General features: G+C 38.2%; 1 protein-coding gene across 1 annotated transcript in view; it reads left to right on the top strand.

Moving 5' to 3' along the window:
* LOC140166262 (uncharacterized) overlaps positions 1-21,057 on the top strand; it is a 146,274-nt gene that overhangs the window by 108,859 nt on the left and 16,358 nt on the right. Inside the window, exons 22-30 of the mRNA XM_072189670.1 lie at positions 6,447-6,545; positions 7,869-7,970; positions 8,459-8,557; positions 8,802-8,900; positions 9,123-9,221; positions 9,456-9,554; positions 9,987-10,085; positions 15,624-15,728; positions 19,004-19,081. Coding sequence (XP_072045771.1) covers positions 6,447-6,545; positions 7,869-7,970; positions 8,459-8,557; positions 8,802-8,900; positions 9,123-9,221; positions 9,456-9,554; positions 9,987-10,085; positions 15,624-15,728; positions 19,004-19,081 — 879 coding nt within the window. The remainder of the gene's footprint in view (positions 1-6,446; positions 6,546-7,868; positions 7,971-8,458; positions 8,558-8,801; positions 8,901-9,122; positions 9,222-9,455; positions 9,555-9,986; positions 10,086-15,623; positions 15,729-19,003; positions 19,082-21,057) is intronic.

Genomic DNA, 21,057 nt, shown 5'->3' with positions numbered 1-21,057 from the left:
TAGAACCTCTCTATTCATTTGACTCAGATGCACAAGCCCAGGCCTGGGCACAAGAAGTACATGTGGCTGGTGGAAATGCTCACACCAGTCAGTCACATTGCAATGTAGTTCTTCATGTGTGCAGCATCATAGGAGTGTATTTGGATGGGGAATAATCAAAATGATTAATAAAAGCTATAATAATGATATTTTAACATGATAACTTGAAATTCACCACAAAAAGGAAAGTATCTCGAAATGTTTTCCCAGTTTGCTGGTTTTTTTTCTGTATTGATCAGTCATTGTGTGAATGAGACATGTAGCATACATGTAGGGGTGTGTGCACAGGGTGTTAGAATGACGTGTGTGTAGCATTCATGTACATTTTGTGTAGCCAGGGCTGGATTTACCTTTTTCAGGGCCCAGGACCAGGCTAAAATAAAATTAAGGGCACTTGCTATAGTTGCTATCTGGATCCATGCGTTACTCCCCACCCAACCCCATCCATGATGTAACCTATTTGTTTTGATTATGATCAGAGGACTCACATGGAATTTCCTGCATTTGTGTAGCCACATACTGTATGGTACCCATGGGTACGGGTACGTGTCCCGTCCCGGACCATGAATACGGGTACAGGTCCCATGCCATGAGTATGGGTCCGGGTCCCAGGCCATGAGTACGGGTACGGGTACGGGTCCCAGTCCATGAGTCCGAAGACAAAATAGGGCATGAGTACGAATACGGGTCCAAAGCCATGGGTACAAGTACGGGTACGGGTATGGAAATTGGGACTCGAGTACGGGTACGAGCACTATAAGTCTGGTAATCAGCAATGATGGACAATGGACTTTTCCACCATGCCAAGTTTGAAGCATGTAACATTGTACACACATATAATTTATATTTTAAGTTATTATAAAGATGTTGAGAGATAGTAAGCCCACTTTGTAAAATATAAGAATCACAATACACTGAGATGTGTGGAAGAAAACGTTCAGGTATTATTAGAAATATTAAGGTATAATTTATATTTTCGAGTCATTTTAAAAGTCGATTCAGCCACAGTGACTCGAGTCACAAGCCTCGAGTCATCGAGTCGAGTCATTAAATTTCGAGTCGAGTCGAGTCATCGATTCATCAACCCCCGGGTCGAGTCGAGTCGTAGAGTCACCTTGCCTCGAGTCGAGTCATCGAGTCACCAAAACTCGAGTCGAGTCGAGTCATTTCGAGTCGAGTCACTACAAGTCTGGTAAGTTTGAATAACTTCGAACTTGACCGCCTGTGCAAAGTTCAATGACCCTTTTCCACTAAATGAGGGGTGTTGTTGAAATGGCTCCATAGCCTAGATTAATCACCTACTCTACCAAATACGGCAACTTTAACACGATTTGCACGATTGTAGTGCCTATGAACTGAAATCTCTTGAACTAATGGGTATACAGGATCTTGTACATTGCCGGATCTTGGATCAAGAACTGACATGATGCAGTCATGTCTACAGTAGAATTCATCTCGACCTTTGCAGGACTTAAACCCCATTAAAAGCTATTAAACCAAGATAACACTCATTGAAACAGCTCAACTGATTAAATCGGATCTTCTCTGGTTGTGCACATGTGTCTGTTTTCAATGTGCGATATCGCAATAAAGCTGGTATTATAGCTTCAGTTGGGTAACCGATTATAAAGGAAACGGAAGGAAACAATGGTATGTGCACCTTTGTTCACGAAATGAGACAATGCCCTGCTTTTTGTTAACCAGCATTCTTGAAAATGAGCAACATAATGATTGTTGACTTAACACGGTTTGGAAATAATTTCTTCATATTTTTGATGTTATCTGTCGTTTACATATCCTTCCTAAAACACAAAAGTGCGACCCTCTCCAAACACCCCGGTGGGTTCAGTCTTCACTGACAATGTGTACGCATGATGGTTCCAATTAGGGGTACTTTTCAAGAAATGTCCGCGGAATTTTCGAGGACAAAATTGTTCGCGATTTTTCAAATTGGGGGTGTTTCGGAGCAAAATTGTCCTTGACATGAAAAATAGGGTGTATTTCTAGGACTTTCGTCCGCGTTTTACCGCTACAGTGTTCGTTATTGTCCTCATTTCCCAGTGAAATAGGGAGGAAATTCAAAAGCGTCCTTGAAATGGTAAAAATAGGGGTATTTATTTCGGAAAAATGTCCTCGATTCCTTGTGATAAGGGGGTGAAATGAAAATGCGTCCTCGAACTGATAAAAATAGCGGAGGTATTTGGGGGCAAATTTTCCTTGATTTCGCGCAAAATAGGGGGTAAAATTGCTGCAAATATCCTCGATTCCCCGTGAAATAGGGGTCATTTTCAAATCCTGGAACGGTCATACGTCTTACCTTTAAATACAAATTGAACCCACCGGGCCAAACACCTAAATTAGCTAAAAATTTAGGACATGTTACAAAACTATATTTTCTAGAATTTCATAGAATAGTTTAAATGTAGCTTGTACCGTTTTTTTTGTGGCATCCTTCAGAACGGAGCGGTCCGTTACCAATATAGCTCAATATTTTCGATCAAATCTCCATTCAATTAACACGGGGAGTTGGCTAGCTATGAGCTAGCTATGCTTTGCCCTCACTCATATTCTACGAAAGTGCGACCCCTTCTGAACATCTAACCTAGCTGTAATTTTAGGTCATGTTAGAGAAATATATTTGCTAGAAGTTTGGAGAATAGTTTAAATATTGGCCGGTTATTTTTTACACAGTGATGTTAACTAGGCAAATGCAATATACTTCTTCATACACTATTTGTAAAGGTCGCGCGTCAATGGTGAGAGCACTGTGTATTGTGTATAGGAAAACGGACAGTAACTGCAGTATGTGAGATCATCAAAGGAATCTCATCAGATCTTCAACTAATCAAGATCACCAGGCTTAGATAAGTAATCGTAGTAAAAAGTAATCTGTGCAATATTTCCAAGTTTAATTTTTTTTTCTAATGGCGTCTCAACTGAACGGTCGGGGTTAACCACCGCTGCAAAACTTTTGCGTTTACGGTCCGTCTCAGTTTGTCTTTGTCTTTACGTTGTCGCCACGGACTTCATTTATTCATTCAGGAAGGCACTGGTGAGCTCATTAACTGTTTTTGAACTTAATTTCGCCGGGAATTTATGGTTTTCATAAATGTATCTGGTTTCATATCTCTAGCGCCATTGTGCAGTGTAAAGCCATCAAGCATCAACCCGGGGCTTTTCACCATTACTCCCGTGATTGATTTGGCGTACTATTCAAACTACGATCTGATGTGCATGAGTAGACATTACGTAACTCTGATACAATCGTTCACATCACTGTGTTAACTTATACTACCATGGCTCCATACAGGATGATAACTATAGTTCTCACAATATGTTATTCGCAATGCATCGCTGGTTTACAATTCACCATCCCAACATTTTGCGGGGATGAATGGGGAGATCACGATTCGGCTATCCGTCGTCTAATAACCCCTATTCATTTCGACCTTAGCAGCGAGGATGTTACACCTGCCATAGCAGCAGAACGTTTCTCGGGTATCTTAACTGAATATTTTAGCAGTCACCAAGATTTTGTTAAAGACCAATCTTCGAAAAGCTACATCTCCCATGAACTGAAAACTGTTGCTGAAGCACGTAAAAGAAAAACCTTTTGCGTAAAAAGCTTTCTAAAGAAGCAACGCCCGAAGATAAGCGTTTGTTTCGCTTGGCTGTCAAGACCGTTTCCTTTCTTAATAAACAGGCGAAAAGGAAGAGCGAACATAAATCAAAAGTCCACCATGAAAAACAATACAGAACCGACTTCTGGGGATACTCTAAAAAGATTGTGCAGGGTACATTTGGCCAACAAAGTCCAGCGCCAACCTTCACTAAAGAAACAGCGGACACTTATTACCCACAAAAGTACTCTACCCAGCAAGTTCTGGACCTATCCCAGATAACCTGGTTCCCGTATGTAAATGTCCCGGAAGAGCGCTACATACCTTTTGATATGTGTCCTGTAAAACCCAAAGACATTAAATCCATCCTGAAGCAAAAGAAAGCGACCTCTGCTCCGGGCAACGACGGACTACTTTATGGGTTGTTGAAAATTTACCATCAACTCACCATTTCATGGCAACATTGTTTACCAAAATCCTCCAATGCGATCCCAACCCGCCGGAATGCGGGTCTGAGTCCAGAGTTGTATTGATCTATAAAGCTGGGGAGACTGATAAACCTGAGAACTTCAGAATGATCTCCTTGACTTCGTGCATTAGCAAGATATTTCACCAAGTTCTTGCCGACAGGACAGGGGCATATCTAACCAAAAATGGCTATATTAACCCAGATGTCCAAAAAGCGTTTTTAAGGGGGATTAACGGCTGTATTGAACATAACATTCTTCTCCAGGAAGCCATCGCATTCTCTAAATCAAGGAAAAAAACCTTGCACGTGACCTTCTTTGATTTAGCGGATGCGTTCGGCAGCGTCAGTCATACCCTAATTACTCATTCCATGAAAAGATTCAATCTTCCGGAAAATACCATCACCTACGTTGAAAATTTATACTCGCGCCTTAGTGGTTCCGTTCGCGGCCCTGACTGGAGTTCGGAAGAATTCCAATTTAGGAGAGGAACATTTCAAGGGGATCCTCTGTCACCCATTATTTTCTTGATGTGTTTTAATCCCATCCTCGAATACTTAGAAAATGTTCGTGACAAGCGTGGATTTAACTTAGATGGTACTAAAGTTATTACAACCCCATATGCGGATGACTTTAATATCCTAACAAGTAACAAAGTTCAACATCAAAAGATCATTAATGAACTTCAATGCAAAACCCAGAGTATGGGTTTGACTTTAAAACCTAGTAAATGTCGTTCTCTGTCAATATGTAGTGGTGTTCCTAAAGTGGTTGAATTTGATATCAATGGTGCGCTTGTAACCCCTGTTAAAGAAGATCCTCAGCGCTTTTTGGGATCTCTGATTACTCATTCTGGCAGTCAAATTGATACTTATGAAATGATCAAGGCCAAATTTGAGAATAGCCTTCTGAATATTGACAATTGTCCGGTAAGAAATGAGTTTAAGGTTGCTATTTATAGTAGATATCTTCCACCGTCGCCTTATGTGATCAGATCCATCAAAGATCTACTGATGGCGATCAGCTCCACCTTTGGAAAATAACAAAACCCAAGATCAAAAGTACTCTGAAAGAGGACACCAGTATTTACTGGAAGACGGTTGTGGAACCACTCGTGCCTCAGGGGGATACAGCTAAACATTTAAACGAATGTAATACAAATCTTACTTGGAAATCTATTATGTACAGTCTTCCGGAGAGCGTGCTAAAATTTGCTATCAATGCTGCCATTGACAGCCTTCCCACCTTCACAAATCTCTATAAATGGGGAAACGACTGAACGGGAACTGCCCCTCTGTGCATGTAAGGGTACCCTTCTTCATATCTTGAACAACTGCAACCATATGCTTGATCGGTACCTCTGGCGTCATAACAACATCATCCGCATCATAATTACCGCTCTGGAGAACAGCCAACTTTTTCTCAATAAACGTGTTCTCATCACGGCGGACATTGAAGGGTACCTTACTGCAGGGGGACGGTTCCCCTGACGTCATACCCACAGTTCAAAAACCCGATATTGTGTTAACGTTTCCGGAGGAGAAAACGATCATTCTGTTAGAACTCACCGTGCCTTTTGAAACGAACATTGATAAGTCTCACAAGCTTAAGGTTGACAGATATGCTTCTCTGGTAGGCGACATTACTGACACTGGCTACAATTGCAGTTACATTCCATTCGAGGTTGGTTCAAGAGGTCTAATTACAAAATCGAACAAGACTCGTCTTAACCGCCTCCTGCATGTAGCCAAGTCGCACATTAAATACAAAGATCTGAGGACTGACATCTCCAAAATTGCTCTCACGTCTTCTTTTTCCATCTTTCAGGCAAGACATGAAAAAGAGTGGAATGTCAATATCCTCAGATAGCCTACCAGGGTGGCGTATCTGTCGCCTGATGATCAATGTCATTAATTAAATTTTTTTATAATATTTATTTTTTTTTGTATCTTTTTAGGTGTTTTAAAGATTGTATGTGTAATTTGTATTTCGTTCACGCCATGCCTGGTGGTCAGTAAAGGCCCCAGTTGTCTTGGATGTCTGTTGGTTTCTTTATTCTTTTAAATTTGTATGTTTAAATTGCTTGAATAAAGATGATGGAATAATTGTATGATTCTGTATTGTTATTTGATTGACAGCCATACTGCACTAATTAATCAATGATGATCAATTTGTTGTACATAAACAGTATGTTTGCGTGTTTGCTGTTGAGTGAATTCGGACGCCGGTGATTTTGGCCTGGGTCATTTTAGTGACTATAACAATCCCATTGTCCGCGATACATATTAGATGATAAACACGTTTCAATTTGTCTCTGCAGGATGGATGGACTGCTCTGATGCTGGCATACCAGAATGGCCATATGGAGATTGTCACATGTCTTATTGAGGCAAAGGCGTCATTGGATATCCAGACTCAGGTGAACTTTACTTCATCTATCTAGATAAACAAACATTTTAATGCTTTTAGTTTATCTATCTACCAGTGCAAAAAATCTATGGCTTCTGTTAATATATAGGGATCATTCTGAAAAATTTGAACCAATAAGATTAACTAGAAATAAATATAGTTTGCTTTCTTTTGTGGAAGCTTCTAATGTCTGCGGTAGTATTAGATGGTAACCACGTTTCAATTTGTCTCTACATCATGGGTAGGCTGCTCTGATACTGGCATCCCAGGATGGCCATACAGAGACTGTCACATGTCTTATTGAGGCAAAGGCGTCATTGGATATCCATACTCAGGTGAACTTCATCTATCTAGACATGTAAACATTTTATGCTTTTAGTTTGTCTATCTACTAGTGCAAATATTACATGGCTTTTAATAATAACTGTATATAGGGTAAATATGCATATTCTCGGCCACTCGCCTATTCTTGGTCAGTGTATTGAAACTTAGCTGACGATCGTTACTTTAATTTCAACCGTGTCTTTCGCATTTTGCGACTATAAATCATTTCGTCATTTCAAAGAACCGGGCGTTTTGAACTCCAAAACTGACAAAAAAGAAAAAGAAAAGCTGCCCTCGTTCGTAAACACTCGGGTCACGGAAGATACACGGTACTATAGCGCAGCATAGGCCACTGGTGGAGACAGTCTAAAAGCAGATGACGTACCATGCTCAGAGATCAGTCACCACGCTATTGTCAATAGCCTTAATCGGATGTCCCTCGGCCCATTATTCGTCTCAAAGCTAATAAACAGGTCGGAACAAAATGGCCATGCGTGGCTGTGGATTCGATCTACCATCATGTCGATTTCTGCCATTAGCGAGGAAAAATAATTTGTGCCCCCTCGCCCTCCACCTTCCATTCCCCTCCCCCACTACTTCTACCCTTTCCGAATTTTGGTCGGGAAAATTGGGTCAACAATGTCACATTTCTGTCGACATAAATGCCTCCTGCCCTTGACCCCTCCCCCAAAGGATTATAAATAGCAATGTTTATTTCAGTTTTAACCTTGTGGGCGTGGTTGAATGAGTATACCCATTTTAAACCATGCAGTTGCGCAGTAGTAATTTCACCCTGGAAATTCCAGGTGAAGCACATGTATACTATGTTTTCTATCTACCATTGCAAAAATTCTATGGCTTTTGATAATATTTAGTGGTCATTCTGAAACTGTTTGAAACAATAAGGAAAATGTCAACTGAAAGACATATATTTAGCTTTATTTACTGGAAGTTCCAATTGTTAGCGGTAAATATTAAATGCTAACCACGTTTCAATTGGTCTCTACAGAATGGATCGACTGCTCTTATTCTGGCAGCAGCTATGAATGGCCATACAGAGATTGTCAAGTGTCTTATTGAGGCAAAGGCATCATTGGATATCCAGAATCAGGTGAATTTTACTTCATCTCTCTAGATATATAAACATTTTATGCTTTTAGTTTATCTCTCTACCAGTGCAAAAAATTCTAAGGCTTCTAATAATAATTATAATAATAAAACAATCTGAAACATTTTGAACCAATAAGAAAAATTCCATCTAATATTTAGTGGTCATTCTGAAACTGTTTGAACCAATAAGGTTAACTAGAAATAAATATAGTTTGCTTTCTTTTGTGGAAGCTTCTAATGTCTGCGGTAGTATTAGATGCTAACCACATTTCAATTTGTCTCTACATCATGGGTAGGCTGCTCTGATACTGGCATCCCAGGATGGCCATACAGAGACTGTCACATGTCTTATTGAAATGTCTTATTGAAATGTAATTTCAATGTCTTATTGAAATGATAGAAAGAAATGTATTTTGCTTTCTTTTGTGGAAGCTTCTATTGTCTGCGGCAAATATTAGATACTAACCACGTTTCAATTTGCCTCCACAGCACGGGTGGACTGCTTTAATACTGGCATCCCAGGATGGTCATACAGAGATCGCCACACGTCTTATTGAGGCAAAGGCGTCATTGGATATCCAGACTCAGGTGAACTTTACTTCATCTATCTTGATATGCAAGCATTTTATGATTTTAGTTTATTTACCTTTATCTCTCTACCAGTACTAAAAATTCCAAGGCCTTTAATAATAATTATAAAGGTGGTTATCCTGAAACATTTTGAACCAATACAGAAAATGTTAACTAGAAAGACATATATTTTGCTTTATTCTGTGGAAGCTCATATTGTTTGCGGCAAATATGGTAACCACGTTTCAATTTGTCTCTACAGGATGGATCAACTGCTCTGATTTTAGCTTCCCAGGATGGCCATACAGAGATTGCCGTGTGTCTTATTGAGGCAAATGCATCATTGGATATCCAGACTCAGGTGAACTTAACTTCAACTATCTAGATATGCAATCATTTGTTGCTATTAGTTTATCTCTCTACCAGTGCAAAAATAATAATTATAAAGGGTCATTCTGGAACACTTTGAACACTTTAAAGAAAATGTTATCAAGCAAGAAATATATTTCGCTCTCTTTTTTGAAAGCTTCGATTGTTTGCGGTAAATGTTAGATGGTGACCACGTGTCAATTTGTCCCCACAGCAAAGATCGACTGCTCTGATGCTGGCATCCCAGAATGGCCATGCGGAGATTGTTACGAGTCTTATTGAGGCAAAGGCGTCATTGGATATCCAGACTCGGGTGATTTTTATTTCGTTCATCTAGATATGCAAACATTTTATGCTTTTAATTTATTTATCTACCAGTGCAAAAATTATATGGCTTTCAATAATAACCGTATATTGGTAATTCTGAAAAATGTTGAACCAATAAGGAAAATGTTGACTAGAAAATATATTTTGCTTTATTTCGTGGAAGCTCAAATTGTTTGAGGTAAATATTATATGGTAACCACGTTTCGATTTGTCACTCCAGGATGGATGGACTGCTCTGACTCTGGCCACCCAGAATGGCCATACAGAGATTGTCACATGTCTTATTGAGGCAAAGGCGTCATTGGATATCCAGAATCAGGTGAATTTTACTACCAGTGGAAAACGTCCATGGCTTTTGATAGTATTCTGCAACATTTTGAACCAAAATAAAGGAAAATGTTATTTAGCAAGAAATATATTTTGCTTTCTTTAGAAGCTTCGATTCCTTGCGGTAAATATTTGATGGTAACCACGTTTCAATTTGTATGTACATCAAATATTGACTGCTCCGATAATGCATCCCAGAATGGCCATGCATAGATTGTCACAAATCTTACTTCATCTATCTAGATATGTAAACATTGGATGCTTTTAATTTATGTATCTACCAGTGCAAAAATTATATGTATGGCTTTCAATAATAGATGTATAGTGGCATTCTGAAAATATTTGAACCAATAAGGAAAATGTTGACTAGAAATATAGTTTGCTAAATACAAGATTGTAACCACGTGTCAATTTGTCTCCACAGGATGGATGGACTGCTCTGTTGCTGGCAACCCAAAATGGCCTTTCAGAGATTGTCGTATGTCTTATTGAGGCAAAGGCGTCATTGGATATCCAGAATCAGGTGATTTTTACAAGATCTATCTAGATGTGCAAACATTAATAGTTAATTTATCTATCTAATAGTACAAAATTTCCATGGTTTTTGATAACAATTATATAGGAACCGTTCTGATAAATAACATAAATAGAAAGACATATATTTTGCTTTATTTTGAGGAAGCTCCAATTTTTTGCGATACATATTAGATGGTAAACCACGTTTCAATATTTCGTCGGCCGCATCACATACTGACGTATTTGCAAAATACGCATTTCGAGAAAATCGAACTTGAAAATTTAGCGATTTTCATTTGCCTTATAATCTTGATTAAAATATTATTGTCGATTAAAACCAGGTTAACAGTAATGCAAATATACCATATTTTCAATATAATTCACTTATCACTATCAGAGCATAATTCATTCTGCAAAAAATCAATATTAAATAAAATACGTCACTATGTGAAAAGGACTAATGTCAATTTCGCCGTTCAGATGACAAATACGTCGCGCAAATGCGTCAGTATGTGAAACAGTTGCGCAAATACGTCAGTATGTGAAAAGGACAAAACAGCAATTTTGCCGTGAAATGACAGAGTCGCGCAAATACGTTGCGCAAATACGTCAGTATGTGAAACGGCAAATTCTTCAAATTGCAGATACGATATACTGGGCTTGCGCAGTATAGGTGATCGGCAAATACGTCGTTATGTGATGCGGACATTTCAATGTTTTGTAAATACGACATAATTAAATTAATTAATATCTTACTAATTAAGCCACTTTGAGGCATGGTTTTTGGTGAATATATAGATTAGAACATAACAAACTAATATACTAATTTTCTCAAACATGTTAAAAATGTCGAATACGTCAGTATGTGATACGGCCGACGATTTTTCTACAGCTATCTTTGTAGTGCAAAAACTATATGCCTTTTTAAGACATAGAATTCATTTCGAAACATTTTAAACCAATATGAAAAACTAGAAAGGCTCATTTTGCTTTATTTAAAAAACGGTGTGAAAGAAATAAAGAGAAAAAGTTAATAATGCAATAAAATTAAAACCGGGTTCTACTCCTATTTTTTTCTAAACTGGCGCCCATTAGAAATATCTCAAAAACTACTAAAAATGTAGACCCCCTTGGATGTATTTCACTAAACCTTTTAACCCTTTAACTCAAGTAACCGCTCGTAAGTTACTAATACCCTAATACTAGGCGTAACTGTACGTCGGGTCCCTGTAGTAAATCCCTATTATTATTATTATTATTATTATTATTATTATTATTATCATTATTATTATTATTATCATTATTATTATTATTATTATTATTATTATTATTATTATTATTATTATTATTATTATTATTAATAGAAAGGGTACCGATCGTAAGTCATTTTAGTGAAATGGATTTTACGATGCGTCGTGAGTTACGAACAGGTTTATAGACTTATGAAGCTTCGTATTGTTAAGTTAAATGAAACACTGGGGTCATCGAACTGAGGTGTTGTGCTTTGCTTCAGAATTTATGCCTTGCAATTATATCCAAGCACTTACCGTCGGATCATCTCCAATTATTCCATCATCTGCAGAGGCTCGTAATCTGGGAGTTATTCTCTATAATGAACTGCGCTTGACTCAACAGGTGAACAATATCTGTCGCTGTGCAGTTTTGGCCAAATCAGGAAATATCTGGACCTAAAAATAGGCATATAACCTCAAAAATAAGCGCAGCAGAAACACGTTATTTAATGTTTCTACATGAATGAGCTTCATTAAAGCATCAAAAATCAAAAAACGGAATTGAAATCGCTCAATGCATTGTGATGTAGTGTCAATTTTAAGATGCTCGTAATTTACGTAAATGGAACAAATGGCTATAATGACAAAATTGACACATTTCGAGATTTTGAAGGTTTAAGTGTCATAGGTTAAATGCCTATCTTTCCTAACTTCATTAAAGAAAACAAAATAAAAAAATCTATCATTTCTGTCCCTAGCAATTGTTAGTGCCCTTGTCTTTCCAGGAGATTCCAAGAATGCGGCATCTCAAGTGAAATACTTGCAGCTTCCGTTCTTGTGGAGAGTAGGTTGTCCATGATTCACTACCATAGAGGAGCATGCTGATTACACATGCCTTGTAGAGCGCCATCTCTGTTGTATTGGTGAGCTGCTTGTTCTCCCATACTTTCTTAGATAACGTGGAGAGAGTAGAGGCCGTGTTGCCGATCCTTTTGTTGAGCCCAGCATCCAGAGATAGATTGTCTGTGGTAGTAGAGCCAAGGTACGTGAATTGGTGAATTACCTCAAGTTGCTCATCACTGATGTGGTTTTGATGGTGGAGTTATAGTGCCCTGTCCCATGACATGAGTCTTCTTCAGACTATGGTTAGGCTGAAGAGGTCGCAGGCTAATGCGAAATGATGCATCAGTTTCTGTAGCTCAACTTTAGAGTGGGCAGCTATCGCAGCATCATCAGCGAATAGCATGTCTCTAATCAGCACTTCCCTTATTTTGGTCTTGGCCTTCAGGCGTGCAATGTTAAAGAGTTTACCATCAGATCGTGAGTGAAGGTACACCCCCTCTGTGGATGACTTGAAGGCGTGCTTGAGCAGTGAAAAATGCCAAACAGTGTTGGTGCGAGTACGCAGCCTTGCTTTATTCCACTTTTGACCCCAAATTCTTCAGACGTTGAGCCATTAAACTGGACAGTACTCATCATCCCATCATGGAAAGAACGAATGCTGAGTAGTTTGGGTGGACAGCCAATCAGAGGAAGTATCTTGAATAGACCGTCCCTGCTAACAAGATCAAACGCTTTGGTCAAATCAATGAATGCCAGGTAAAGGGGTTGTTGCTGCTCTGCATTTTTCTTGCAGTTGCCGTACCGAGAAGACATATCAATTGTTGATCTCTTGGAGCGGAACCCGCACTGTGACTCTGGATATATTCCGTCAGCCAGTTTTTGTACACACACAAGAACTATGCGAGCAAATAGCTTCCCGATTATGCCAAGTAGTGAGATGCCCGGTAATTGTTGCAGTCACAGTGGTGTCCTTTGTTCTTGAAGATTTTGACGATGTTAGCATCTCTCATATCTTGTGGCACACTCCCCTCGGTTTTGGACATCCTTTCTAGTTGTTTGCAAGGTCTGCTGTGACTTGTCCCATGGAGAATCTTTATGGTCTTTCAGTGCCATGCGTTTGGCCTTTATGAGAGGTTTGAGTCTCTTAGCATACACTGGATATCAATCGTTGCTTTGGCCTCCTTTCTTTTTGCCGAATGTTGACAGAGCAGCCGAATGAATGACCGTCTTGATGTGATCCCATTGTTTAGTGGAATTAGAATAGTTAAAATTTCGAAGACAGAAGTTGCAAGCAAGGTGTTGAAGCTGGTTACTATGTCTTTGCAGGCAGTTATTGTGACATCCACACGAGGCTTTGTTTGCTGTCTTGATTGGTGGAACTTCTTGGGGAGCAGTCTGATTTTTGAACGGACAAGTGAGTGGTCAGTGTCGCAGTCTGCACTATGGTATGTTTTAGTAACAAGAAAGTTCTTGCGAAATGGCCGTCTGATAATGATGAGCTCCAGTTGATGACAATGTTTAGATCTTGGGTGTCTCCATGAAACTTTGTGGTGTGGTTTGGTGCTGAAGAAGGTATTGGTGATGCAGAGGTTGTAGTAGAAGCACGCTTCCAGAAGACGTTGGCCATTGTAATTGATCTTTCAAGCTCCGACCAGAACCTACTCGAGCATTGAAGTCCCCCAGAATGATTAAAGGTTCTTGTTTTTGACGACTCTTTGATAAGGCTGTCCAGTTGGCTGTAAAACTCATCTTTGATGTCTGAACAAGCCATGAGGGTGGGAGCATAGACACTTAGCAGGTTCACAGGTCCATCTGAGGTGTTAAGACGTAGTGAAAGGAAGTTTTCTTGCCTTTCTAATAGAAGGTATAATCACTTTCTTTCAAGCAGCCATAGTCAGCCAAACGTGTCTCTTGGAGGGCAGCAATATCAACCTGGAGACGAAAGAGTTCATTTTTGATAATGACAGTCTTCCTTATGTCGCTGATGCTTTGGAGATCACTTTATAGCCAGTCGTCATTGTGCGAACATTCCAGCACCCAAGCCTGAGTGCTGGATTTTTCTTATTGTTTTCTTTGGCGTTTGGTCCAAGAGTTACTGTCCATTTGCCAGGAGGTACCCTAAGTCCCACGCACCCAGTGGAACAGATGGCCAGTGGTGGGACAGCACCTTACTGGCTGAGGGCTGCTTAGCTTAAGGGGGGGGTAGCTGTACAGTAAAGTTGAATAACTTCTTCCACCGTCGGGAACAACCCCTGGCGTCTAGCTTTACGCCAATCTAGCATTAGGCTTATAACCGCTAACTGTTGATCCCCGTGTTGTGTCTACACCAAAGTGTAGCTGAAGTGCCTCTTCAGAGCGCTAGCCTGTGTTTTGGTATGGAGAAACTGAGTTGCCCAGACATCACAATCCCCCCTCGGTCTGGCTGGCACAATCCAAAGGAAAGGTAGAACCAATACGTCTGGTGCCAGGTCGACTGCAGGAGCTGCCAGGGAAGTGTTGAATACGACGCTACACTGTCTATGGGGCTCCACTTCAGGTATGTGGCTGTGATTTCGGAGTTGCATTTTCCTAGATGAGATGCTTTACAGGGCTAATGATTCTCACCAAACCTTTCTAACTTACTTAAAACAAATCAGGCGCCTCTAGCTTTAGCAAGTAGGATGAAAGCCTAGTATCCCAGACAAACCATGGATGGAACATTAACTTGCAACTAACCAAGCCAACTAGGTTGGCTTACCTATCCTAGCAAAGCGGTTTGCGAAAAGAAGAACAAAATAAAATTAGCTTGAGTAGACTGGCAGAAAGGAGAGAAGAGGGGAAATTGAACTAGTGAGGTAGATGAAGCTCACATCCTCACTCTGGTAAAGAACCAGCCATCACCTGGGCACACCCAATGGGAAATCCAACACCAGAAACAGCACGTTAAACGCCAATTCTTTGCAACCGCGGTTACATAACCATATGCAAAGTATGAGAAACTTATATATCTTTTGTCAGTGTTGATGCAGCGTTATACCAGGTCAAATTTCAAAATGTGTTCTTTACAAATACACAAAAAGTGATTACTACAGTATACCTCATAAATATTTATTAGGTAATCCAGACATCATTGGTTAATATCGCCAGCGTCCGAGTACGGTATTTTGACTACTTCCCCGTGCAATCGTCTGTCTAGATGTCTTCAACAATCTTTATGGCCATCGATAAATAGTCAATCTGTTTGTATCAAACAATTAGTATCAGAATGTTAAATTCGTAGTTATATTCATATATATTTCGAGTAGAGTTGGTATTGTATATCAGACAAAGTTTATATTGACTCAGTTTTAATCTATATTATTGACATGATGCACGATTAGTTGTCAGTAATCAGTGAGCTTTAAAAGGTCTTTCAATCCAATAATTATCGTCTTTCTTACTACGTGAAATCTTTATGGTCACAGCCATTTTTTTTGTCTTTTTCATGATAGAATGGGCAGACTGCTTTGCACCAGACATGTGACACGTTGCATCCCAATATTCGACAGATAGTGCTTCTTATCGAAGCAGGTGCCAATCTGGAGATTGTTGACAAGGTGATGTCATTTCATTTTTTATTTCATAATTCATTTAGTGTAGGTCATAATCAATTTGTTAGCTAAATATGCAATCAACAACATTGAATTTTTTAGCTAAAATATGCTTATATAAACTACTTTTGTTTTTAAATAGTTCACTATTTGTTATTAATTTCTTCTTTAACCTGGGACGAACAATCAGTGACCAGCACTCCCTTGCTACCCAAAATACATTTCAGATAAACAACATATTTAATAATGCACGTAAAAGGCATATAGTTTTTTAACAAATAAAAAAAAACCCGTAAGATTATTAACATACAAAATGATGCATAAAAGAGCAAGAGCAATCTTTATAATTAGGAGTGGGGGCACTAACAGGAAAATGACGAAATATTCTATAAAAGTTACTATACACGGTTTTTCTTGAAAACACTTGTGCTGAAAGGTATGGTATTTTTAATGCTTTGTGGAGAGATTAATTCCAGTCCCGGGTTCCAGGCCTTAACTCCAGAACCAGAAATTTCTTTTGCCAGTCTCAGTGTCTCAGTCTCAATCTTAACTAAATTCCCGCATCATTACACTTTATGAAAATATTGCGCACATTGGGGTACCAGTCTCCCTAATAATTTAAAAACATTGAAACATGTATGATATTTAGATTAGGTGAGTAATATTTCTGGGTTTGTCACGCAAAATAAGAAATAATATGATTTACAACCCTACTGATGCATATATTTACGGCAGAGTGGTAAGTGTTGAAAGTTTATGTCTGAAACCACCCTGTGCATAACACAAAATCATGTCATTTTTGACAAAAAAGCATAACAATTATCGTAGACAAGTCTTTCAAAGGTCTTCATGATCACCGGAATGACCGAGGATGGGCCTAAAGTTGCTGGAGACATTACGAGACAATTCTCTAGTCCGAAGGGTCCCTTGTCCACAGTCTAGTCCGAAGGTTCACTAGTCCGAACACGTAATTTAGATAAAGATGAATAAATGAAAAGGTAAACAACTTGCTTTGTGATACAAAAACCTATGAGAAGTTACCTTCAGATCTAAATCAGAAATATAATAGAAAGCTTGTAGCCATTCTTTCACGACTCAATGACGAAGATAAGATCACATATGACAAATACAAATAGTTATATCCGACTGCCGAAAATATCCCCAGGATACTAGATACCCAAAATCCATAAACCGAATGTACCCCCTCAGACCCATAGTGGACTACAATACGACGGGTTATGCTACATCGAGAGGGCTTGCGGACATCTTAGGTCCTACGGTAGGGAACACAGTGTATCATGTTAGGAACTCAACACATATTGCAGAAGAGCTTGTGGATATCCTCATTGAGGAAGGAGACATACTTTATTCCCATGACTTAGTTTCGCTATTTACTTACACTCCAATCAGCAAAGTATTAGATATAAAAAAATCGGTACACTGGCTCATGGACTACAATAAATCGAAATGGTTCAATCTGTCTACGAAAGATGTTGTGGAGCTTTTGGATTTGATTTTATCCACGACTTATTTTACCTTCCGCGGTAAGATTAGACAGCGCTTCGGAGCGGCCATTGGTAGCTCCGTATCTCCATTTATATAGCAGCCAACATCTTCATGGAATACTTAGAGGAAACAGCCATCATGACGGCTCCAATAGAATGCAAGCCCAAGCTTTAAAAAAGATACATCGATATAAACCCCTGTTGAAAGAAGAGGAAACAAAGAAATGTTTTCACACGCTTTTTTTATTTTCGAAATCCTTGCTAACCTCCCAATTAATCCCTGGCCACTCGGCCCTGATTTGGTAAAATGATCTAACTTGAAATTAAAATCGCTGTTTCAAGAAAAAGAGCTTTAAAATTTGAACACTTTCCGTTTTTCTTTTTGAATAAAATAAATTATTAAACGGATCTAATGTCTTAGAAAATATAAAAATCTCATTATTTGGTGGCATGGTGGTAATTTGAGGATATCACCAATGGAAAGAGCGCACTCATATTACCCATGATATGGATTTATCTCAAAATTTCCAAATTTCAAGTTAGATTGTTTTACCAAATCAGGGCCGCACTGTTCGAAACTAATGTCCGTTCAATTAACTAAGAGACTCGGGTTTTATGATTTATTTCAAAAACTTTTCACTTTAAAAAGTCATGAAGGACAAATTGCTAAACCAATGAAATTTTTCGTAAAAAGATAAAAAAATATTTGCCCTAATACAATATTGTCAATCATCTCAAAGAAGGAAGGGGTGTAATATCCTAAAATTAGTACACTACTAATTTGTGTGGCAACATTACAAGAACAGCTAATAATGCAATACACCGGCAACACCACCACTTACCTACCAGAGCACACACGATGCATACTGACAGTGAATAAACTGAATAGCTTGTTGTTATTATAGTATCATTTGTTCATCTCTATCATTGGATTAACTCTAGAATTTTATTCCGAAATTTCAAGTGGTACACTAAGAATATATAGGAAAAAAAGAGGAGCATAATTAATTTACTATAAGGTTCATCCGATTGCTATCTAATATCACCATACCTACAAATCCGTGTGACGGTGTACACCTTTCAAAATAATGGTTCTCAACATCTTGAAGATTATTTTTAAAATATTGAGAAAAACCTCCCAATTTCAATATAATGGTAAGTAAACTCCCAATCAATGCTCAAATACAAAAATCCTGTTAGGTCTCAGCACAAGTTAACACTTTTCTTTTATGACCTTTTTTGAAAGTGGATGATTTTTCAAATAAGTAACAAAAACCGAGTTTCATCTTTCTATCGGGCTTCCTATCCTCACAGTACTGGTACTTGAGACCGGTCTGATAGGTCAATGAGATTCTGTTTCATTGTGTTACCCTGGGGTCTAGGGGGAAGTGCCCCTAATGGGTATTTTACCTAACCACGTTTAAGTTATATACATGATGGTATTGTTACCAGTGCATGTTAATTAATTGACCTCTTAACATCCATCATGAGGAAGCTGTGGTTGGTTGTCTTTTTTAACGTTAAGAAATTTTCTGTGAAGCCATACTTCATAATGGAAAACAAAATGTTATATTTAATGTTCAAAATGAGGTAAATTTAAGTCTGAAAGATGGACACATATTTCGCATTCTCTCCTAGTTGCCGAAAAAATGAAATGTGTTCCCCTCGAGCACTGAAAACAAAATGTGCATTTCTCCATAAATCTCCCATTAATAATAAATTGGTCCCCTAGGCTTCTTCTTGTAAATTGGTTTTCTATTTCTGCTTTTAACAAAGGGAGGCAAGACACCTTTAGCTTGCTTACAGATGAAAAGAGATGATGACAACTATCACCCAATCAAGAAAGCTCTTGAAGTAAGTTTCCTAACAGTCCGAGTTACATTTTTGTCAACCTCATAATTTGTACTAATATTATAAAGTATGAAACTAGTAATGGGTTTCTGAAACAATTACTTTTACTAGTTGTCCTTAAAAGTTATTTGGTGGTTGATTTGATTTGTTTATATTTTATTTAGCGCATTGAATGCTCAAATTTACTCTAGAAAGGGCTGCATCAACACCCATAGGCCACTTGTTGCACACATCATTAAGCGACGTTTTGATGTGTGGTCATGGTAGAGCTGCTCTAGTCAAGTTTGTATAAAATATGGAAGAACTACCGAAGCAAACTATCCACCATGTTGTAGCCGAGACTATGCTCTTTTCCTTATTCCATACGATATGATAATCCATATGCTATGATAATTATTGAACGAGGGGGACAAACATACAAACTTTCAACGTTTTTTAAGACCAAAAACCAAAGTTATGTATTTGCGATCTGGTTTAATTCTACAAAAATGTGCGATGTTTGTCTGCCCTCAGAGGGGATCGTTTATTCAACATCAATAATAATTCAACATAAATGCAATAATTGAAGAAATGATCTCGATCATCTACATCATATAACTTGATAAATATATTTGGACGAAACACAAAATATATATTGAGACCTGAGTAACCGTACCTGGTAAACATACCACAGAAAACTAATTACTGTATATATTAAGACCAGGTAAAATCGGAGGGCAAACCATACCTATAGCCGCACTTCCCGGTACATACCATTGAAAGCTAATTAACTGTATATGGTCAATTCCAGCCAAAGCGGGCCAAAATTCTCTCTGGGGGCCATTTTGAAAATGTTTTCCTTTTCAATTCTAGACTTATCACATGAGACGATCATGTCTAGTGAATCATCAGGTGGAAGTGCCATCGGATTGAAAAATAACTTTTCTTGCTAGACCAAATAAAGTGTTAAATGCGCATATGCATGTTACCCACGAATTCAAGCATTTTTCACCTGTTGTACGCCATAAAATTTCACTTTCTTTAATATCTTTCAATATTTTATGTGTGACTCATATACACTAGAAATCGGTGAAGACTTTGAACGTAAAATAGAATTTTATTACATATATCTACAAAGAAATATTTTGGTTATTACAAATTTTAAGAAAGAACCAGGTGTACAGTTAAGATTGTGTCAATTCTTCGAACTCTTTCCAAAGTGGCTGTCATTTAACATTACTGTATTATTTCGAAAGATTAGAATAAATGCTTCATATAAATATAAAGTTAGATTTTGTATCTCGTCACAGGATGAGGATCTCGGATGGATTCGTGGGTAACAGCGTCTGGAAAATAGCAATTACTATTATTTTTTTTAAATAAAAATAAAAAATACTTTTCCGTATGTCAATAATTCAGGCTGCAATGGCACTAAAATGAATTTTAATCAAAATACAGACTACATGGAATATTTAGAATGGATCATTATGGCATTTTGGGTATAAAAATTTTGAGAATAATGAAGTTGCCAAATTCAAATAGACAGAGCAAACAGTTTTATATTAATATTTTAGTAAAATCATTCCATATTTTCATGCAGCAATATTCTATTAACTCGTGTTTGACAGTTCCTATGAACTAAAACACTATCAATACACTGTTAAAATATAATTTAAGTAGGGATTCGTGGGTAACCAAAATGTTCGTGGGTAACACATATTTGAAGGTATGTATTGGTAAGCGGCCAAATAGAAAATATTACAGAAGGTTGGAAACCACCATGCGGTTATTCCTCCATTGTGTTTCAATGATTCCCGTTTCTCTAACCAATTGCATTTACCCAAAAATGGTAATTTAGGATAATCAATCAAAACTTCATGATGCAGCTTCAGTATACCTTCAAGAGGACGCTATTAAACAGGACTGTTTTGGAACCTATTTCGCATGTTTTCAAAATGTTAAGATGCATAAGAAACATATAATTTACGAGTAAATCCTTG

Source organism: Amphiura filiformis, chromosome 12, assembly GCF_039555335.1.
Source record: "Amphiura filiformis chromosome 12, Afil_fr2py, whole genome shotgun sequence".
In the NCBI taxonomy this organism is placed as follows: Eukaryota; Metazoa; Echinodermata; class Ophiuroidea; order Amphilepidida; family Amphiuridae; genus Amphiura; species Amphiura filiformis.
Note: the sequence above shows the minus strand (reverse complement) of the source record. Positions and strands in the feature narration are given on the sequence as shown.